Here is a 17197-nt window from a genome sequence, read left to right on the forward strand (position 1 = left end):
TCTGAGTCATGAATTAGACATTGTTGCAGAGGGATGGCCTGTGTGCCTTAGAGTTGTGGCTATAGTAGCTCTCTTAGTACTACAGGCATCCAAGCTGACTTTATTGTATATATACCTCACAGTGTGGCAGGACTTCTTTCTTCCAAAGCGAGCCTATGGCTATCAGACAACCAACTTCTAGAAGGACCAGCCATTCAAATAAGACATTCCTTCTTAAACCCTGCCACCTTCCTACTATAAAAGGAATAAATCGGGGTTGAAAGACATGACTGTGAATATACACATGCATATGCAGCCAGAGAAGACTTGTTAGACACACCCCTTACTGACACTAATTTGACCCTTTTCTGTGATGACAATTCCTTCATGGAAATGGGACAAGAAAGGCAGGGTATGTAGTACTGACTACATTGGACACTTGAAAGTTCCTCACTTGCCCCCTGGGACTAGTGTTCAGCTAGCAGAACTCATAGCTTTGACCAGGGCTTTAGAAATCTTTATTTTTATTTTTATTTTTTTGGTACCAGGGATCGAACTCAGGTCCTTGCTCTTGCAAGGCAGGTGGTGGAACCTCTGAGCTAAATCCCTGGCCCCTAGAAATCTTTATTTAAAAAAAATAATAATTTATATTTTAAAAGTCAGTATTTATATTGATTCAAAGTATGTTCTCCTAGCATGGCATGCACACGCAGCCATATGGAAAAAAAGAAATTATCTGACAGCCAGTGGGTCTCCTATAAGTATCATAAGAAGACAGATGAACTTTTATCTGCAAAGTTGGCCTTCAAAGTGGCAGTTATTCACTGGAGAGGACATCAAAAAGGAGTTGATGAAGTATTTCAAAGTAATCAACTAACTGGCTGACACAGCAGCAAAAGAATCTGCTCAAGGGCCTCCCTTCAGGGCCTCCTGATCTGGGAAAGATGCCTCAATCATTCTCATCCCAAATATTCTCAGCTAGAAATCAAATGGGCTCTCTCCCATGGGTGTCAGTTCCTTCCATCAGAATGGTTACAGTCAGATAATGGTAAATTGTTCCTTCCTGGCACTAGTCAATGGAAAGTTATTAATTCTTTACATCAAATCTTTCAGTTGAGGAGAGCTAAGGCCCAGAAGATGTCCTCAAAGTTATACATAGAAAGGGAACTTTCTCAGACAATGCAATAGATAGTTAAGACATGTGAGCTCTGCCAGAAGAATAATCCCTTAACTGGACCACAGCTCCTTCAGGTATATAGAGATATGCTAAATACCCTGAAGAAGACTGGCAGCTTGATTTTATTCATATGCCAAAGAGTAAGGGATTTCAATACTTATTGGTCTGGGTAGATGTTTTTTCTCAAACTGGGTTGAGGCCCTTCCTTGTACAGCAGAAAAGGCACAAGAGATAGCAAAGGTTTTAGTTTCAGAAATCATCACCATATTTGGACTTCCTAAGAGCTTACAGAGTGATAATGGGCCTTTTTGGGGGAGCGGGTACTGGGGATCAAACTCAGGACCTTGCACTTGCAAGGCAGATGGCAGAACCACTGAGCTAAATCTCCAGTCCCTAATGGACCTTCTTTTAAAGCAACAGACATATAGGCTGTCTCTCAGGTATAAGACATTCTCTATCACTTCCACTGTGCATGGAGACCACAATCATTGGGAAATGTAGGAAAAATTAATGAGACCCTAAATAGACATCTTTGCAAAATAGCTCAGGAGACCCGGCTACAGTGGCCTCACTTACTATCTTTAGCTCTTATCAAAGTAAGAAATACACCTCAAATCCTAGGCTTCCAACTATTTGAAATGCTTCATGGATGCCCTTTTCTCACTGATTTTCTCTTTTATAGAGAAACAGATGCCTTTGTAAAAGAAGTCACCTCACTGGCTAAATTCCAACAGACTCTTCAATAGCACAGCCTAAAGAGAAGAGAAATCCTACATTCCAACCCAGAGATTTAGTAGTGGTAAAATCTCTTCATTCATCATCTCCTTCCCTAAGAATAACTTGGGAAGGGCCATATACCGTGATCCTGACAATCCATCAGCTGTCAAGGTAGGAGGCCTGGACTTCTGGATACATTGCACCTAACTCAAGCCCTAAGAACCAGAAGCTGTCACTGAGTGTGAGCAACCATCCAGATGCTCCTGTGAACCCACAGAAGACTTAAAAATTCTGGTTCAAAAAGAATACAAAGTCTTCAGACAGTCATCTAAGATGTTACTAAGATATTAGCCTTTCCACTAATTACTGTACCACTTGAAGAAGAGTACAATTCCTTTCTAGTGTGGGCACAGGAATATGCAGAATCATTAAAGCAAATATCTTGGTGGAGGTCTGGGGATTTAACTCAGTGGTTCCACCTTGAAAGTACAAGGACCCAAGTTCAATCCCTGGTATCCCAGAAAACAAAAAACAAATATCTTGATGGATATGTGGCTTGTTTCCCTTGTCAAGTACATCAGGACCTCCTTGGTGGGTATCCCCACTTCAAGAAGATGATTGGAATGATCTGCAAGATTGCATGGATGATGCATGAAAGAGTTCAGTGGCTCACAGTTTAGCCCATTATTACAAGTTGGCTGAGTGGCCTAACTACACCCTTAATGAACCTGGACAGGATCAAATATTTTTTAAGAATGCCACTGAAGCCTCCCTACAGACTCTAGTAAAACTTTTAAGTAAGAGTAAGGATCCTGTCATGGGGGCCAAACTGTAGATATCAAGATGGCTATTTTCAGATATGGGGTGATTATATATGGTTAACATCCATTATAGGACACTTTAGTAGAAAAGCCCCCTTATGTTCGGAACAGAGAAATCACTTCTATTCTCATTGGCCAAACTCTACTGAATACATGGGGTGGACAGTCCCCACACAGTGTATACACACCATAACTTACAGATTGAAGATGGTTTGCAACAGACTGGTTTAATCTCCCTGGAATTCAATAGGAAGCCCCCAGTGGCAATTATTGATACTGTAGAACCAATTTAAGGTCCTGGATGCCCCCAGATGAATAGGGAGATGCATGCTGGGACTTGAGTGGCTACAAGACAGGAGGGTCAAAAGTATTGACAAACTTGTAAACTTACCCTGTCTATGACACTGATGGTCTAGAAGCGTGGTTCACTGCTAGGACCATTTGGCTTCTATCTTTATCCCTTCCCTAGGATTAGAGAATGTCATGCAACACATCAAGGCCTTGACTAGCTATGCTCAGTGGGACTTAAAAGACACCATGACTGGTCTCTTTCTCCTGAATGAAGAAGTAAAGCTAATGAGATAAGTTGTCCTCCTAAATCAGATGGCATTAGACATTCTAACAGCAGTCAGCCACAGAGGCCATGTGGAGTCCCTTTTGTCACACTGCACATGCATCCCCAACAGGGAAGCACTGGTTCTTGAAGGGTGAAAACTTTTTTTAGATACAAAACAGATATAGATAGACACACGCATACACACGCACACACACACACACACACACACACACACACACACGTCCCTTGGTATCTGCAGGGGGCTTGGTTCAGAACCACTCTGGTATCTCCAAGACACACCAGAATCAGATGCTCAAATCTCTTCTATAAAATGATGAATAACCTACTTACATTTTCCCAAATAGTTTAAATCATCTCCTTTACTTATAATGCCTAACACAATGTAAATGATAAGTAAACAGTTGCTATGCATATTGCTTAGGGAATGTATAAAAGTCTGGACATGCTCAGTACAGACACGATTATTTCAAGTATTTTCAACCTGCAGTTGATCAAAATCCAAAAGGCCAATTGTCAATATGTAGATAAATATATGTGAAGTATATTTTTGGTATGAAAAAATTCATGGGGGTAGATTTAAAGGGGGAAAATACCCTCACAGGCTTGGGGGGGCAGTGCTGCTAGAAGAAAGAGTGAGCAACACTGCTGTAGGCTACTGGCTGAAGCAGTCTCAGCCCAGCCAGACTCAAGGGGAGGGGACCCAGGCCCCCCGTGCTTAATGGAAAGAGCATCAAAGAGTTTGCTGCCATGATTTTAAACTGCCACATGGAAGAATCTTAATCTAGAAACTCCATATCAAATATAAAAATAACAAGGCCTGAAGGTGTGAGGCCACCTGGTCCCCAGTTACAGGTAAGCAGAGAATGGAGTTGGATCTGCCCCTCAGTGTCAGGGGGAGGGACTGTTCCCCATCTTGTCCCTGCAGGCCCATCTGTGCTCCTTAGAAGGTCAATCTCCATGCCTGCCGGGGGCACCATATGGCCCCAGGCAAAAATAAATTCCCAGCTCTGAAATTTCCACCCCTCATTTAGGGGTCAGAGACTTGCGTGGATTTACGGACATGTTCTGTTTTGGTCACATTATTTTTAATGGAGTTTCATCTAAGCATACAGAAACCTCACTGTGAAGGTCCTAGTGCCTCTGATCTTGGTTCTAAGATCTTCCTCTGAAGACTTCACTTCTCCCTGGGTTCTAATAAACCTCACACATCTTCCAACACAAGTATGCCCACCTGGTTTCTGACAAAGGACCAAAAACAATTAAATGAAGGAAGCATAGTATTTTCTAACAAATGCTGTTGAAACAATTGAAAATCCACGAGTCTGAGAAAGCAAATTATTCCTAACTAAGACAAATCCTTAACTAAACTGCATATTATATAGGACAAATGATCAGAAAAAGATCATGATTCATGAATTCAAATGTAGAACATAAAAACTATGACTCTTTTAGAAAAATAAATCAAAATAATACCAGTCACCTGAGGTTAGATGAAGAGTCTTCAACCTGATACCAAAATCACAACCATTAAAATAAAAAATTAACAAATTGTAGTCATCAAAATTATAAATTTTTGCACTGTGAAAAATCCTCTGAGGAGGATAAAAAGACAAGCCCACAGACTTCAGTAAAATATTGACAAAGTACTGGTACCTCCAAAATATAGAATCTCTCAAAACTCAACAGCAAATAAAAAAACTTCAATTAGGGTCAGCGATTTAGCTCAGTGGCACCATGCCTGCCTCATAAGCACAAGGTCCTGAGTTTAATCCCTGGTGCTGAAAAAGAAAAAAAAACTCAATTAGAAAGTAGATAAAAAAAACATAAGGATATCCAGTTTAAAATAAGTATGCCTCTGCACCTGGCTCACGAGCGCAAGGTCCTAAGTTCAATCCCTGGTACCAAAAAAACAAAAAAAGTATGCGAAAAGACATCCAACATCATTAGTCAGTAAAGAACCTCCAGCTAAAATCACATTGGGCTATTACTACACACCTATTAGAACAACTGAAATGAAAAAAAAATGATAATACTAAATGCTAGTAAAAATTCAAGGAAAACAGGTCTCTCATACATTGCTGATAGGAACAGAAGACAATGCAGCCACTGTGGAAATAGTAAGGCAGTTTCTTATAAAACTAAACATATCCTCAGCAAATGACTCAGTAATTGTACTGGCCTAAATCCCAGGGCAATAAAAACGTACCTGCACACTAACAAAAAAAAAAAATCTATGCAGGAATGTTCATCATGGCTTTATTCATAATGACATATAATAGAGAAAAAACAATATTCTTCAATGGGCAAATGGTTAAACAAATTATTGTACATTCAAACAATGGAATATTACTCAGCAGTAGAGAGGAATTAATGATTAGTAAATGCAACAAGCTGTATGAATCTCAAAGGCTTAGTGAAAATGGCCAGTCCCAAAATATTATATACTGATATACCGTGTGCTTTCATTTATATATACTCTTCTCAAAACGACAAAACTGGACATGGAGAACAGATTAGTACTTGTTTCCAGGAGACAAGAAAGGGGTGGGAGGAGTGCAAATACAACAACAGAAGAGGCAACAGGAGGAGATCCTTACGATGATAAAACAGTTCTGTATTCTACTGTAGGAGAGAATCTCATAGAGCTCCACACAAGTGAATATATACAAAAACTGCTGAAAACTGAAAGAGATCTGTGTGTTAGACTTTCATCACAATGACAAAATGCCCGAGAGAAACCAACTGAAAGAGGGAAGGCTTACTCTGGCTCACGTTGCAGGGGTTTCAGTCCATGGGCGCTTGGCCAGGTTGCTCTTGGCCCGAGGTGAGGTAGTACATCACTGCACAGCCAAGGGAAGCTGCTCATCTCGTGGTGACTGGGGGGCAGCAAGAGCTCACTTTTATAACAAAGCCCCTTCCCCCAAACCCACGAAGCTAGAAATCCATAAATGGACTCCTCTACTGATGAAGTCAGACCCTTCTTGATCGGGTCACCTCCCAAAGTCTCCACCTCTGAACCAAGCCTTCAACGTAGGAGCTTTTGGAGAACATTTAAGATTCAAGCCATAACAGTCTGCAGTCTAGTTAACAGTATGGTATCAATGCCCATGTCCTCGTTTTAACATTGTGCCACAGTCTTACAATGAAGGAAGCTGGAGGAAGAGTCAAAGGGCTCTCTGTACTAAATTCACAATGTTAAGCTCATAATTACCTCAAAATAAAAGTTGGAAAAGTGTAAAACTTCTAAAGGTTCCCTATGATGTCTAGGACACAGCACTTTAATCTGACACGAAGGAAGGAGTTGATTACAGCCCGAGAAGACACTGACCTGAGATGCTCTTGTGTCTAGGAAAAGAGCGAGGGGCCGGACTCATGAGCATATGATTTCCAGAGATTATTTTTTCCTTATTAGAGTGGTATGAGGGCAGACAGTCAGGGAGCCCCGGGAAGAGAAAGGACCCCCAATCCTGTGCCAAAGTGTCTTATTCCTTTTTTGATGCTGAGGATGTCACAGGAGTGTCTTCTAGGACCCAGGGGCCTTTCTTCAGAAACAGGAGCAATAAGCCCCTCCGGAATCCAGTCAGTGCTGCCTCCCTGCCAGGGGACCCAGCACCAAAGATTTCTCACGTCCAGTCTGAAGGGCTGCATCCGGGCACAGGGCACTCCTAGGGCAGTGAACCCAGGACTCCTGGACAGGCCAACTCTATCTTTCCCCAGCAGCCCGCTGAGGCCTGTTCACCCAGAAGACAGCACAGAGCATGCACAGAAACAGCGGCAGCTTCAGGAAGACCAGGAGCAGAAAGTGGAGACTGCTGATCAGACACCTGTGGGACACATGGGGACAGAAAGTGAGTTGTCTCCTCAAAGAGGTGCTCCTGGGTCCCTCTCCCTGTTCCTTGACCCTAGAGCCCAAATAATGGAGAATCAAACTGGGAAAGGATGGTGGGCAGCCCCCTTTCTGTGGCCCCCTCTGACAAGGAGCCTCATTAAAGAGAGAAGAGGGTCCCAGTAGCTCTAGATCACTAAAAATAGAAAGAATAGGGTTCCAATAGCTAGCTTTTAGGGGTATGCTCCAGAGCCACCCACTCTGTCCCTTCTGGCAACTGACTTCTCGAAACCACTCTGAAGTCTTTTCCTTCATTTCTCTCTCCTCGGGGTCTTGCAGCAGCATCGCAGGCCTTTTTGAGTATCTTTAAGTGAGGAGGGAGAAAAGATTCAAAGCCCAGGCTGGAGCCAGCCTGTCAACACCCACCAATCCTCACAATAGCTCCTGCAGCCAGATCCCCAGTTGAGTAAAGAGCTTTGAAAGGGGCCACAGAATGAAGATCCTGAGTCCAGAATTATGTGGAGAAGGAGAAGGGGAGGATTTGAAAAGGAAGGAAGGGCTGTATATGTGTGGAGCCCAGGCTCCAGCCTCCAGCCTCCCTGTATCTCTGCAGCCACCCCTACTCAGCACAATCTCAGAGAATGTTGAGACCAGAGTTGGAGAGAAAAGAAAAGAGCAGCCAGCAGGGAGGTTTTCCAGGTCTAGTGTGTTACCACCCCTGCTCCTTATGCAGGATCCCATGGGCTGTGGATTTCCGCCCTCTGTCTCCAAGCCCTGGGCCCTCACCATGGGTAGCAGGTTGACGTCTCCATGTCAGTGCTGATGTTCCGCCTGATGATCACCAGTCGCAAGGCAGGAGTCCTGAGTGGAAGTGTGGTGGGAGTCGTGGGTGGCAGCGTGGTCCCTAGGGGAGCTGTTGTTGCTGGAGATAAGGTCACACATCAGCCCACTGCTCTGCCCATACTGTGTGCCAAGCATCTGTTTGGATCTGATACTTCAGGGAATCAGCCTCTCACACAGAGCTTCAAAGGTTCTCTAAAGCCAGACCCAGGCCACCTCCTGAGCAGAGCCCTTCAGGGACCAAAGGAGCCTTTCACATAACTGGCCACAGGTCACCTCTAATAAGCTCCAGGTCTTTAGGTCTTTCCTTCCATCCCAGTCTTACTCTGCCTGGGGGAGGGCAGGAGTTTCCCACAGGGCCTTCCACATGACATGGAGCCCCAGAGAGGGATTGTAGAGAAAGACAACTCAGCCTGTGGCTCCAGGAACTGACCAGAGATCGTGAGAGGAGCACGGAGAACCCTTCAGAAGAGGATTATTAAGGCTACTTTAACCCAACACTAGAGATAGTTAGATAGTTTGTTACTTGGCTTCTACCAAGACCATGTCTCAGACTACTGTATAACCTATACCCCCAACCCCATCCTACACAGGCTGAGGAATCAGCCACCTCTCCCTCCCACACCCTGGGCTCCTCTCAACACCACTAAGATGGAACAGGTATGTTTCAGCATAGAATCTCCCTTGTCCCCATGTCTGGTCATGTCCCATAAATTCTGCGGATAGTGCCACAGGGGTTCTTACCTAGAGTAACGTGCACCTTCACCTGCTCTGCAGGGTCACGTGACCATGCATCCCAGATCCACACTGTCTGAATTTTGCACCAGTAAGTTCCAGCATCATATTCTTGGAGATCTTCTATGGTCACCGTCATGGTGAGATTATGTGCATGGTCTCTGATGGACACACGGCCATTCTGCTCTACTTTCTCTCCTCCTTTGGTCTCCACAATGCTTTCACATTCTATGTCATTCTGTCCTCGGCACCAGTATTTGTTATACCCTTTGTATCCCTTATCATACTGGCAATGCACACGCAGAGTGGTTCCCTCGATGCCATTCACATAGCCAGGCCCCGTCAGAGACAAGCAACCTGGAAAACACAAGACTGAGTCCCAGATCCCCATCCTGATGGACCCATCTCCTGCTTCGTGCCTGAAGCTCAAGGGAAAATCTTCTGGGGAGATGTGCACTGCTCCTGGGAGGAGAGCCTGCAGAGACACCAGAATTTAGGACCTAAGCCAAAGACCCTACAGGCTGTGGCCAGGAGAATGGGTAGAACGTTGTCCCCTGTGAGAGCAGAACACTGAGTGACCACACAGGGACCCCAGTCTTGGGCGTGGAACAATCAAGTTAAATAATGCTGAAGGTGGGAGGATAGAGGAGCTGCCATCCTGCCTGTCCCTCGTCCTGCAGCCTCTGTGGACATAAGAGTTGGTCACGCACACTTTTCCCTTTGGATTGAAGCCTCTACATTCTGGAATCGTCTGCAACTCCAGCTTGTTCTCTAAAAGTACAGCTTCTAATTTACTCTGCCTTTGTGTGTACTTGAGGGAGGTAAAAAAAAACAAAAATGCCAGCTCTAGCCTCACTCAGTCTCCAGGGAGAATCAGCTTGTGGGAATAAGGCCCTTGTCCACAGGAGACCCTGACAGGTGTCTTTACACAGGGTCAGGGCAGAAGCCACTTCTCCATCACAGTCTCCTGGGCCGGGTGTGAGCTGTCACTATGGTTCAGCGGGAAAGAGGGAAGCTTCCCCTATGCATAGCAAGATGATTTGGCACATGGGGGAAACGGTAATTTGAAGCCAGCAGGCAAAATTCAGGAAGCTGACGTGGAAGAAAAGAGAAAAAGAAAGAACAGTAGTAGGTGTGGACATCTGTGCAGTTGTGAGATAATGATCTCAGCAAGATCCCAGATAGCTCGAGCAAGTACTCAAGAAATTCTGAGCTCTTGGTTAGAACCTGAGTGTGTGTGCACGTCGTGCACATGGTATGCGAGCACGTGTTATAGTTCTTGGTTTGGCTAGTGCATTCACAGCTGCTTATTAAATTGCATAAAACTAAACTTAAGGAAGGTCTTGCCTGGACTGATAATGAAAGGGTATCATGAGCCATGATCAAACCCATCTTGGTCACCTGAAGGTAAGAAAACAGAAAGTTCTGCTGACTCCAAGAATACTTTCTTCTGTCCGGCCACAGAGTTATCTGGATGCAGTATTAGCTGATCTTAATGAGGTCTGACATATTCCTGAAAATCCTTGGTGAGATTATGTAAATGCATATGTGCAAGTGTTTTATGAGTGCTTGCTGATTGCTTAAAGTTGATGGGAGCTAATGAATATAGGAGAGCAATCCGTTCCAAGGGGAAATACCAAAGATGTAGCAGAGAGATCAGAGAAGGCACCCCGACGATTTTGCGAATATTCCCAAGTTAGCTGTATTCTAGCCACTCCCACAGCCAGTGGAAAGAACTCAATGCTAGAGACAAAGCTGAGCGCCTTTTTCAGTTCTACTGAGGCACTGTCACAAGCTACTTTCTTCCCCGTCGCATCTGAAAAATGAGGACAACGCTATCTTCACCTAGGGCAGGGTTGTTCAGAGGGTTAAATTATACTATCGACTTCTTTTTAGATTCCACGGGAGTGAAATGGTATGGTATTGGTCATTCTGTGTTTGGTTTACTTCGCTTATCATAAGGTGCTCTGGGTTCACCCAAGTTGTCCCAAATCACAGGACTGATTTCAGCACAATGTATACACAATGTATCCAAGTGGCACATTATGTCCCAGGAATGTGCACAGTTATGATGTGGTTACCAAAAATAAAACTGTAAAACATTACAAAATTTTGTCATCAGTTTGAAAGTGCACACTGTAAAATACATAATAAATCAGATTTCTGTTTTTGCTCATTTTATATTGACACTCCCTTCCTCTTCACCCTTTTCTTCCTTGCTCCGAAATTATATCTCCTTTTTTTCTATTCCTTCCCCATTCCCCATTCTCAGACTGACACTATAACTCTCATGAGTCTCCTCCTTAAAAAGCAATTTTTCCATACACCCCAGTGGGTGTGGTGTGAGGAAGGGAGTACCAGGAAAGAAGGAAGAGGGAGTCTGGGTGTGGTTCAGTGGTACAGCACTTACCTAGCATTCAGGAGGCCCTGAGTTCAAATCCCAGCGTGGAGGGAAGAAAGGAAGAAAAAGGAGGATTTGGGGATGAAAAATAAGAATCAAAATTTAAGTCTCTTCAAAAGCTTCAAAGTTTGAATCCAGGTCAATCAACAGATGAGGAACCCTTGGCTGCAAATGCTCCCTGGATGAGAAGGTGAACTTGTGGAGTGAGAAGACCAGCCAGCTCCCCAAACCTTCAAAAGCTTCAAAGTTTGAATCCAGGTCAATCAACAGATGAGGAACCCTTGCTGCAAATGCTCCCTGGATGAGAAGGTGAACTTGTGGAGTGAGAAGACCAGCCAGCTCCCCAAGACCAGGTTGGAGGAGGTTTCCATCATTGATCTAAGCAACCAGATTTAAATAAGCACTGATCTGCTCGTAAATCAGCTACTGGCAAGGAAGAGGTGAAGCCCTCATTTGTTGGCTGATTTCTGTGTTGATTACATTCTCACCGTGAATGATTTTACATTGTCACTGAATGCAGAGAAGGGAAGACATACCCATAATCTGCTACTGTGAACTGGTTCAAGGTGGCTCCAACCACCCTAGTTACCTACCTAAGAAACTATGATGATTCACAAAATGTACACTGTAGCCTCTAAATTGCCCATCATCACCATCATCATCATCGTCGTCATCATTGTCATCACCATCATCATTGAAGACCCCCTGAGGCTCTCCCATGCACAATAAGAGGCATCTCTTTCAAACGTCTTTCTGAGTCCAAAAATCTAGATTATAAGACCTTACGAGACCTTGGAGTTCATCCAGACTGCTCATTTTATTACAAGAAAGTTCCTTTTTGTCAGTGTCATACAGGGATCTTCCTTTAAATCTATCTTTAACACCCACCATTCTGAAATGTCTGGCCATCACATCAGAAGACGGTTTCTGTTTTATGAGATAACTTGACCATAAAACTCACCTACAAACCTGAAAAATTTATTCTCAACTTATATCACACAGAAAAATGGATTTTCCTTCTTTTTTAAAAATTTTCACACATCTCTGGGGGTGTTGCGAGAGGATATCACTCTGTAGTTCAGGCTGGCTGCGAACTCACTGTGTAGCCCAGGCTGGCCTCAAACTCACAGTGATCCTCCTGCCTCGGCCTCCTGGATGCAGGGACTACAGGTGTGCACCACCACATCCGGCCTCAAATGTCTTTTGTAAAAAATTTCCTCCTCTGAAAGTCCAACAATTTTTGTTCACTCGCTCACACCTCCCTTTGGTCCAGAAGGATTTAATGTGGGCGTGAGGATGGTGCTCTAGACTCGTCGTGAATTTTCTCATAAACCTTTCCCCAAAAACCTTTGAATTAAACTTGGGCAAAAGAGAACTACTGCAATGCCCAAGCTTTCTGTCATCTTTAACATCTCCAAAATTATGCAAACTATTTCTTTTCCATCTGGCTATCATTCATCCTTCAGTACTGACTTCCATGAGCCCTCAGTGAAGCCTGTACCCTCTCAAAAGCGTAGTTAGAGTCCCCGTCGTGCCTTCTTATCACCACAGCAATGACTCTTTACTGTAGCAAGATCCACATGATATTTCAGTTACTGGGCCCTCTTATTTCACCTTTAGCTCCTCAAGTATATAACTTATGCTTAATTATAGCACCCAGAACAGTCCTAGCACACAGATGGCGCTTTGTAGCTATTTGTAGGATGTACGGCTGAATGCTTGAATGTATAAAGAGTGTGCAAATGGATGGATGGAGGGATGGATGGCTCTTTCCCTCCCACTTCTGCTTGCACCTCACCTCTGGCTTGACCAAGGACACCCACTGTCCCACCCCTGCAATACCAGGTTCACAAAGCCACAGCCCCACTCACCTGGGAGACAGAGACAGAGCAGTGCTGAGGGCAGCCACATGGTCCTGTCTCCCTGGTTTCTGTCCCTGGCAAATCCGGGTCCCAGCTGGAATCCAGATATGTATAACAAGGCCTAGAGCGTCCAGCTTCTACTTGTTTAAATTTCCTTTGTGCTTTTCTTATCTACTTCCCTTTTAATCTCTTAGCTGCTTCCTAATTTAACAAAAGGGGAGGTGTCAAGAGCCACTTCAGGGACTGAGGGCACAGAGAGCCATCTACTGAATTTTCTCTCAATTAAAATATAATGTTTTCAGCACACTCTGCACCTTTGTGGGAGCCAATCATGATACAACCATCAACAAAGGAGACCCTTTGGCCCATGCCTCTCTCGCCCCTCTCCTATCTAGGACTACTTCTCTGATGTGAGTAGCTACTTCTTCTCTGCGGCTGCCTACTTGGGATAATAAACACCCACAGGTGAACCCCATACTTCCCAACCACTCACCATTCAGGTAGTGATAGTTTAGTGTGTGTGGCGGATGTTTGGTGAAGCAGATAAACTCAGACCTCTTCCCTGACTCAACATCCCAGGGCTCCCCTAGGGCTCCAGACCCAACTTTCTAACTCCCTGTAGGGAAGCTCCCTCCGGTTGTACTCTCTGACTATGATTCATACTCTTCGATTCTCATTCAGAATCAAGGTTATAGTTAAGAGCCTACAGCCCGGAGTCAGAGCAACTCAAATCCCATTTCCATTGTTGACTAACCCTGTGCTCTTGAGCGTCCTGCTAAGTCATTCATCTTCAGTTTCTTCATCTGTAAAATGGAGCAGTGCAATATCGCTTAGGGTTCCATAGGAGATAAATAAGCTTATGTAAGTCAAATGCTGGCATCATGCCTGGAACATGTAACTGCTCAGAAAATGCTAGAAACCTTTAGAATATTCCCAGAGCTAACAGCAGCCACAAGCTGTCCACCTGTGCCTTTTCCCCAGCACAGACAACAGGTGGCTCAGATCTCCCACCTAGTGGATCAAACAAATCTCCAGTCCCTTCAGTTATGCATACTTTTTTTCCCCATCTGATCCCTGGAGTGATTTATTTTTTAAAAAGGATATGAGGGAAAGCCAGGCATGGTGGCACATGTCTGTGATCCTACCATTTGGGAGGCTGAGGCAGGAGGATCACTGTGAGTTAGAAACCAGCCTGGGCTACACAGTGAGTTCCAGGTCAGTCTCAACTACATAGTAAGACCCTGTCTCAAAAAAAAAAGGAAATGAGGGGCCAGGGATTTAGCTCAGTGGCACTGTGCCTGCCTGGCAAGCCGAAGGTCCTGAGTTTGATTCCCAGTGCCAGAAAAGCCATAAATAAATAAAATTAAAAGTCAATGAAAAAATAGGAAATGTAAGTGCTGATGGCTGAGAAAACACAAAGTACTTTTAATGTGCTCATATTTCATTATAATCTAGTAAGAAAGTCTAAAATGTATAGTAGGTGAGTCAATAAAGACTGTGACTGCAAAGAGAAATTCTCTATAACATGCAACCCCTCCAAATTTTAATACATAACTGAGGGCAAGTTCAGAAAAGGGAACAACCACATGCTAGAACAGTAAACGGGAACTGAAAACCATGGCATGAGCAGGATCTGACACCAACAGGCTACAGGGCACCAGTAGAAATGACTTTTGGCCTTAGGGAGAAAGGGGAGTCCCTGCCTGCTGTCTCCATCCCTTGCCCCAGATGTGCCCTGACCCTGTACCCCCAGTACGCTCGCCCTCTATGCAATGGCACCTCATTGCACCCTGTGTGCAAAGTCAACGTGACCAAACTTTAGCCTCTGTCACTGACCTCCCACCCAACGGCAACCAAATAGCAACTTCCTTCTCTTCCTTCCCCAGTACAGCACCCCCGACCCAAAACTTTACTCCCCACTCGTACAACTCTTGTAGAGATGCTGCCCTCAAACCGTCCTGAGCCCAGGAAATACCCTTCTTGATAAAAAAGAGAAATCAGCAAGGTAAGGGACCACTCTTATTATCTCTGAGTTTATGTCTGATATCATCGGTAAAGTTGTAGAGCGTTGAAAAGGGGAGAGATTCAGAAAGAAAGAGGGCAGCCAAGAGATGCAGTTCATGTATATAAAAAGATGTTCCTGCACTGGCCAATTTTTAGAGACTTCGAGTACATTTCTGCCAACAACGGGTAAAGTGCCCTATTTTCAAGTACAGAAGCTGGAGGACTTTGTTCCCCCAGGAGCTCTGTGTCTGCAGAAAAGAGGTTGCTGTTGTCCCTTTTGAGCTGAGGGCTGTGGCTAAGGAAAGGGAGAGTCCGGTGGATCTTCAGGAGGGAAGGGAGCCCAGATATCTGAAGAGGAGAAGAAAGGGCAGAGTTGAAGACAAGGACTGGGTCTAGGGAGCCCAGGTCTCTCTCAGCCCTGAGGACTCCCAAGCGAAAAGACAATCCAACCTCTTTGGGTCCAGAGCATAGAACATCTTCACATCTCATATCTAATATCTCATAGGACAGGCCAGAGCTGTGGAGAACAGGATGGGCATCAGGCAAGCCTTAGTCCAGCACAGGGCCCAGGCCTCATGGCTGCTCCTGCTGCCACCTGCCCCTGCCCTAAGGGCCTCATCTCAGACCCATCTCTGCCCACTTCTAGCCACTTCCAGGGCTCACGGTCCGGAGATTGAGCTCAGCCAGTCCAAAGAGGCCACAGCTCTGGACACGGTCCGTTGGCCTTGGTTCCATCATCATCCCCAAGGACACAGAGTAAGCATCGGCCCATTTTCTCATTTATTCATCCACTCAAGGAACACCTACTAGGCACCTACTGTGTGCCAGACTGTCATGAAATCAGGGAATCTGGGAACAAACCACAAAGATGGGTCCCTGATCTCATAAACCTTGTGTTTTAGCAGGAGAACTAACAGCATGCTGACAGCTTAGAGCTGCACACCCTTATTATGGGCCATTATCACTGTTAAGAGTTAAACTCACTTTCTTTCAAGGCATCCTTCAAGCAACCCCATGAGATAAAATTTTTATGATTGCCCCCCCATGAACAGATGAGGAAACTGAGGCACAGGCAGGCCAACATGTAGAAAGCCTTATAGCTAGATAGTGGAAGAACTGGGACTTGAGGATTCAGGCAGTCTGGGACCAGAATCTGTGCCCTCATCTGCCATCTACACGGCTGCTTGTAGGAAATAAATGCAAAAAGAGGACAAACAGAGGTTTTGAAAGTCGATCTGAAAGAATTAAGGAACAATGTGCCTAAGAGCTACCAAGAGGGCAGGAAAATCTCAGCAGAGATGAGATTCAGGCTGAGACCCAAAGGATGAGACTGTGCTACTCTCTAAAGCACTGAAGCAGGGGTCTCAGGTGAGGCAGTATTGTCCCCCTGGCAATACCTGGTGACCTCTGGAGACATTTTTGGTTGTTACAATTGAGTGGGGATGCTAGTGGCATCTAGAGGGTAGAGGGCCAGGATGCTGCTAAGCACTCTACAACACAGGACAGCCCCTACAATAAGGGGTAACTCGGCGCCAAATAGCACCAAGGCTGAGAAACTCTGAGCTAAGGGAAAAGTGCTCCTGGCAGAGGACAGCACAGGCAGTCCCAAGAAAGGGAAGCATTTGGTGTGTTCTGGACTCGGGGGAAACCAATGAGCCTGCAGGCAGGTCAGCCAAGGGAAGCGGGCCATGAGGTGTTGAGCAGGGCCTCAGAGGTTCAGGAATGGGTCTGGATTAAACTAGAGCAAAAGCAAGCACTGAAAGCACTGAGGCACTGTGTGTTCTGGTTTACAGAGAAAGATACTCACTGGGCAAGAGCGCAGATTGCACTTGGAAAGGAAGCAGGCAGATGAATCCAGAGGCTCTGCAGCCATCCAGCAGTGGTGAGGGCACAAATGGTGGCCCAAATGAATGGGCCAAAATGTACAGACCTGGGTTTTTTGAAGCAGAACCATCAGGGTTCCTCTGAGTGAGAGGCAGGTCCACTGGTAAATCTATCCTTGTTATTGGAAGACCCTAGGATATCATGGTGGTGCTCACAAAACTTGAAAATCAAACACAGAGACAGGTTGATAAATATAAAATTAAAAAGATCATTTGGGTATAGAAAAAAAAAATACAAACAATGAAATTGGAAAAACTGAAACAAAATGCCCAAAACAAGCCAAGGGTGGTGGTGAGCCAGACTGGGCATCTTGATGATTTGGCAAGATCCTACTGCAAAAAAAGAGAAGGTGAAGAAGGAGGAGGAGGAGGAGG

At 44.9% G+C, this 17197-nt stretch overlaps 1 protein-coding gene across 1 annotated transcript; it reads right to left on the minus strand.

Moving 5' to 3' along the window:
* Nucleotides 1–5552: 5552 nt before the first annotated feature.
* Nucleotides 5553–13084, minus strand: LOC104866592 (CMRF35-like molecule 2). The gene is made up of 4 exons (XM_010630729.3): nucleotides 12945–13084; nucleotides 8682–9029; nucleotides 7884–8019; nucleotides 5553–7095 (listed from the first exon to the last, which is right to left on the minus strand). Exons 1-4 carry the CDS (start codon nucleotides 12982–12984, stop codon nucleotides 6975–6977), a joined length of 645 nt encoding a protein of 214 aa, XP_010629031.1. The 5' UTR covers nucleotides 12985–13084; the 3' UTR covers nucleotides 5553–6974.
* Between the last annotated feature and the right edge of the window lie 4113 nt (nucleotides 13085–17197).

The sequence above is a fragment of the Fukomys damarensis genome, unplaced genomic scaffold (assembly GCF_012274545.1).
Source record: "Fukomys damarensis isolate Sample0158 unplaced genomic scaffold, DMR_v1.0_HiC HiC_scaffold_23, whole genome shotgun sequence".
Taxonomy (NCBI): Eukaryota; Metazoa; Chordata; class Mammalia; order Rodentia; family Bathyergidae; genus Fukomys; species Fukomys damarensis.

What these genes read in the sequence shown, in the direction of transcription:
- LOC104866592 (XM_010630729.3), bottom strand. Translation starts at nt 12,984, where the DNA reads ATGTGGCTGCCCTCAGCACTGCTCTGTCTCTGTCTCCCAG. An exon ending in GCTCTGTCTCTGTCTCCCAG is followed by an intron (nt 9,030 to 12,944) that starts GTGAGTGGGGCT and finishes TGTGTTTTCCAG; the next exon opens with GTTGCTTGTCTCTGACGGGG. An exon ending in ACGTCAACCTGCTACCCATG is followed by an intron (nt 7,096 to 7,883) that starts GTGAGGGCCCAG and finishes TGTGTCCCACAG; the next exon opens with GTGTCTGATCAGCAGTCTCC.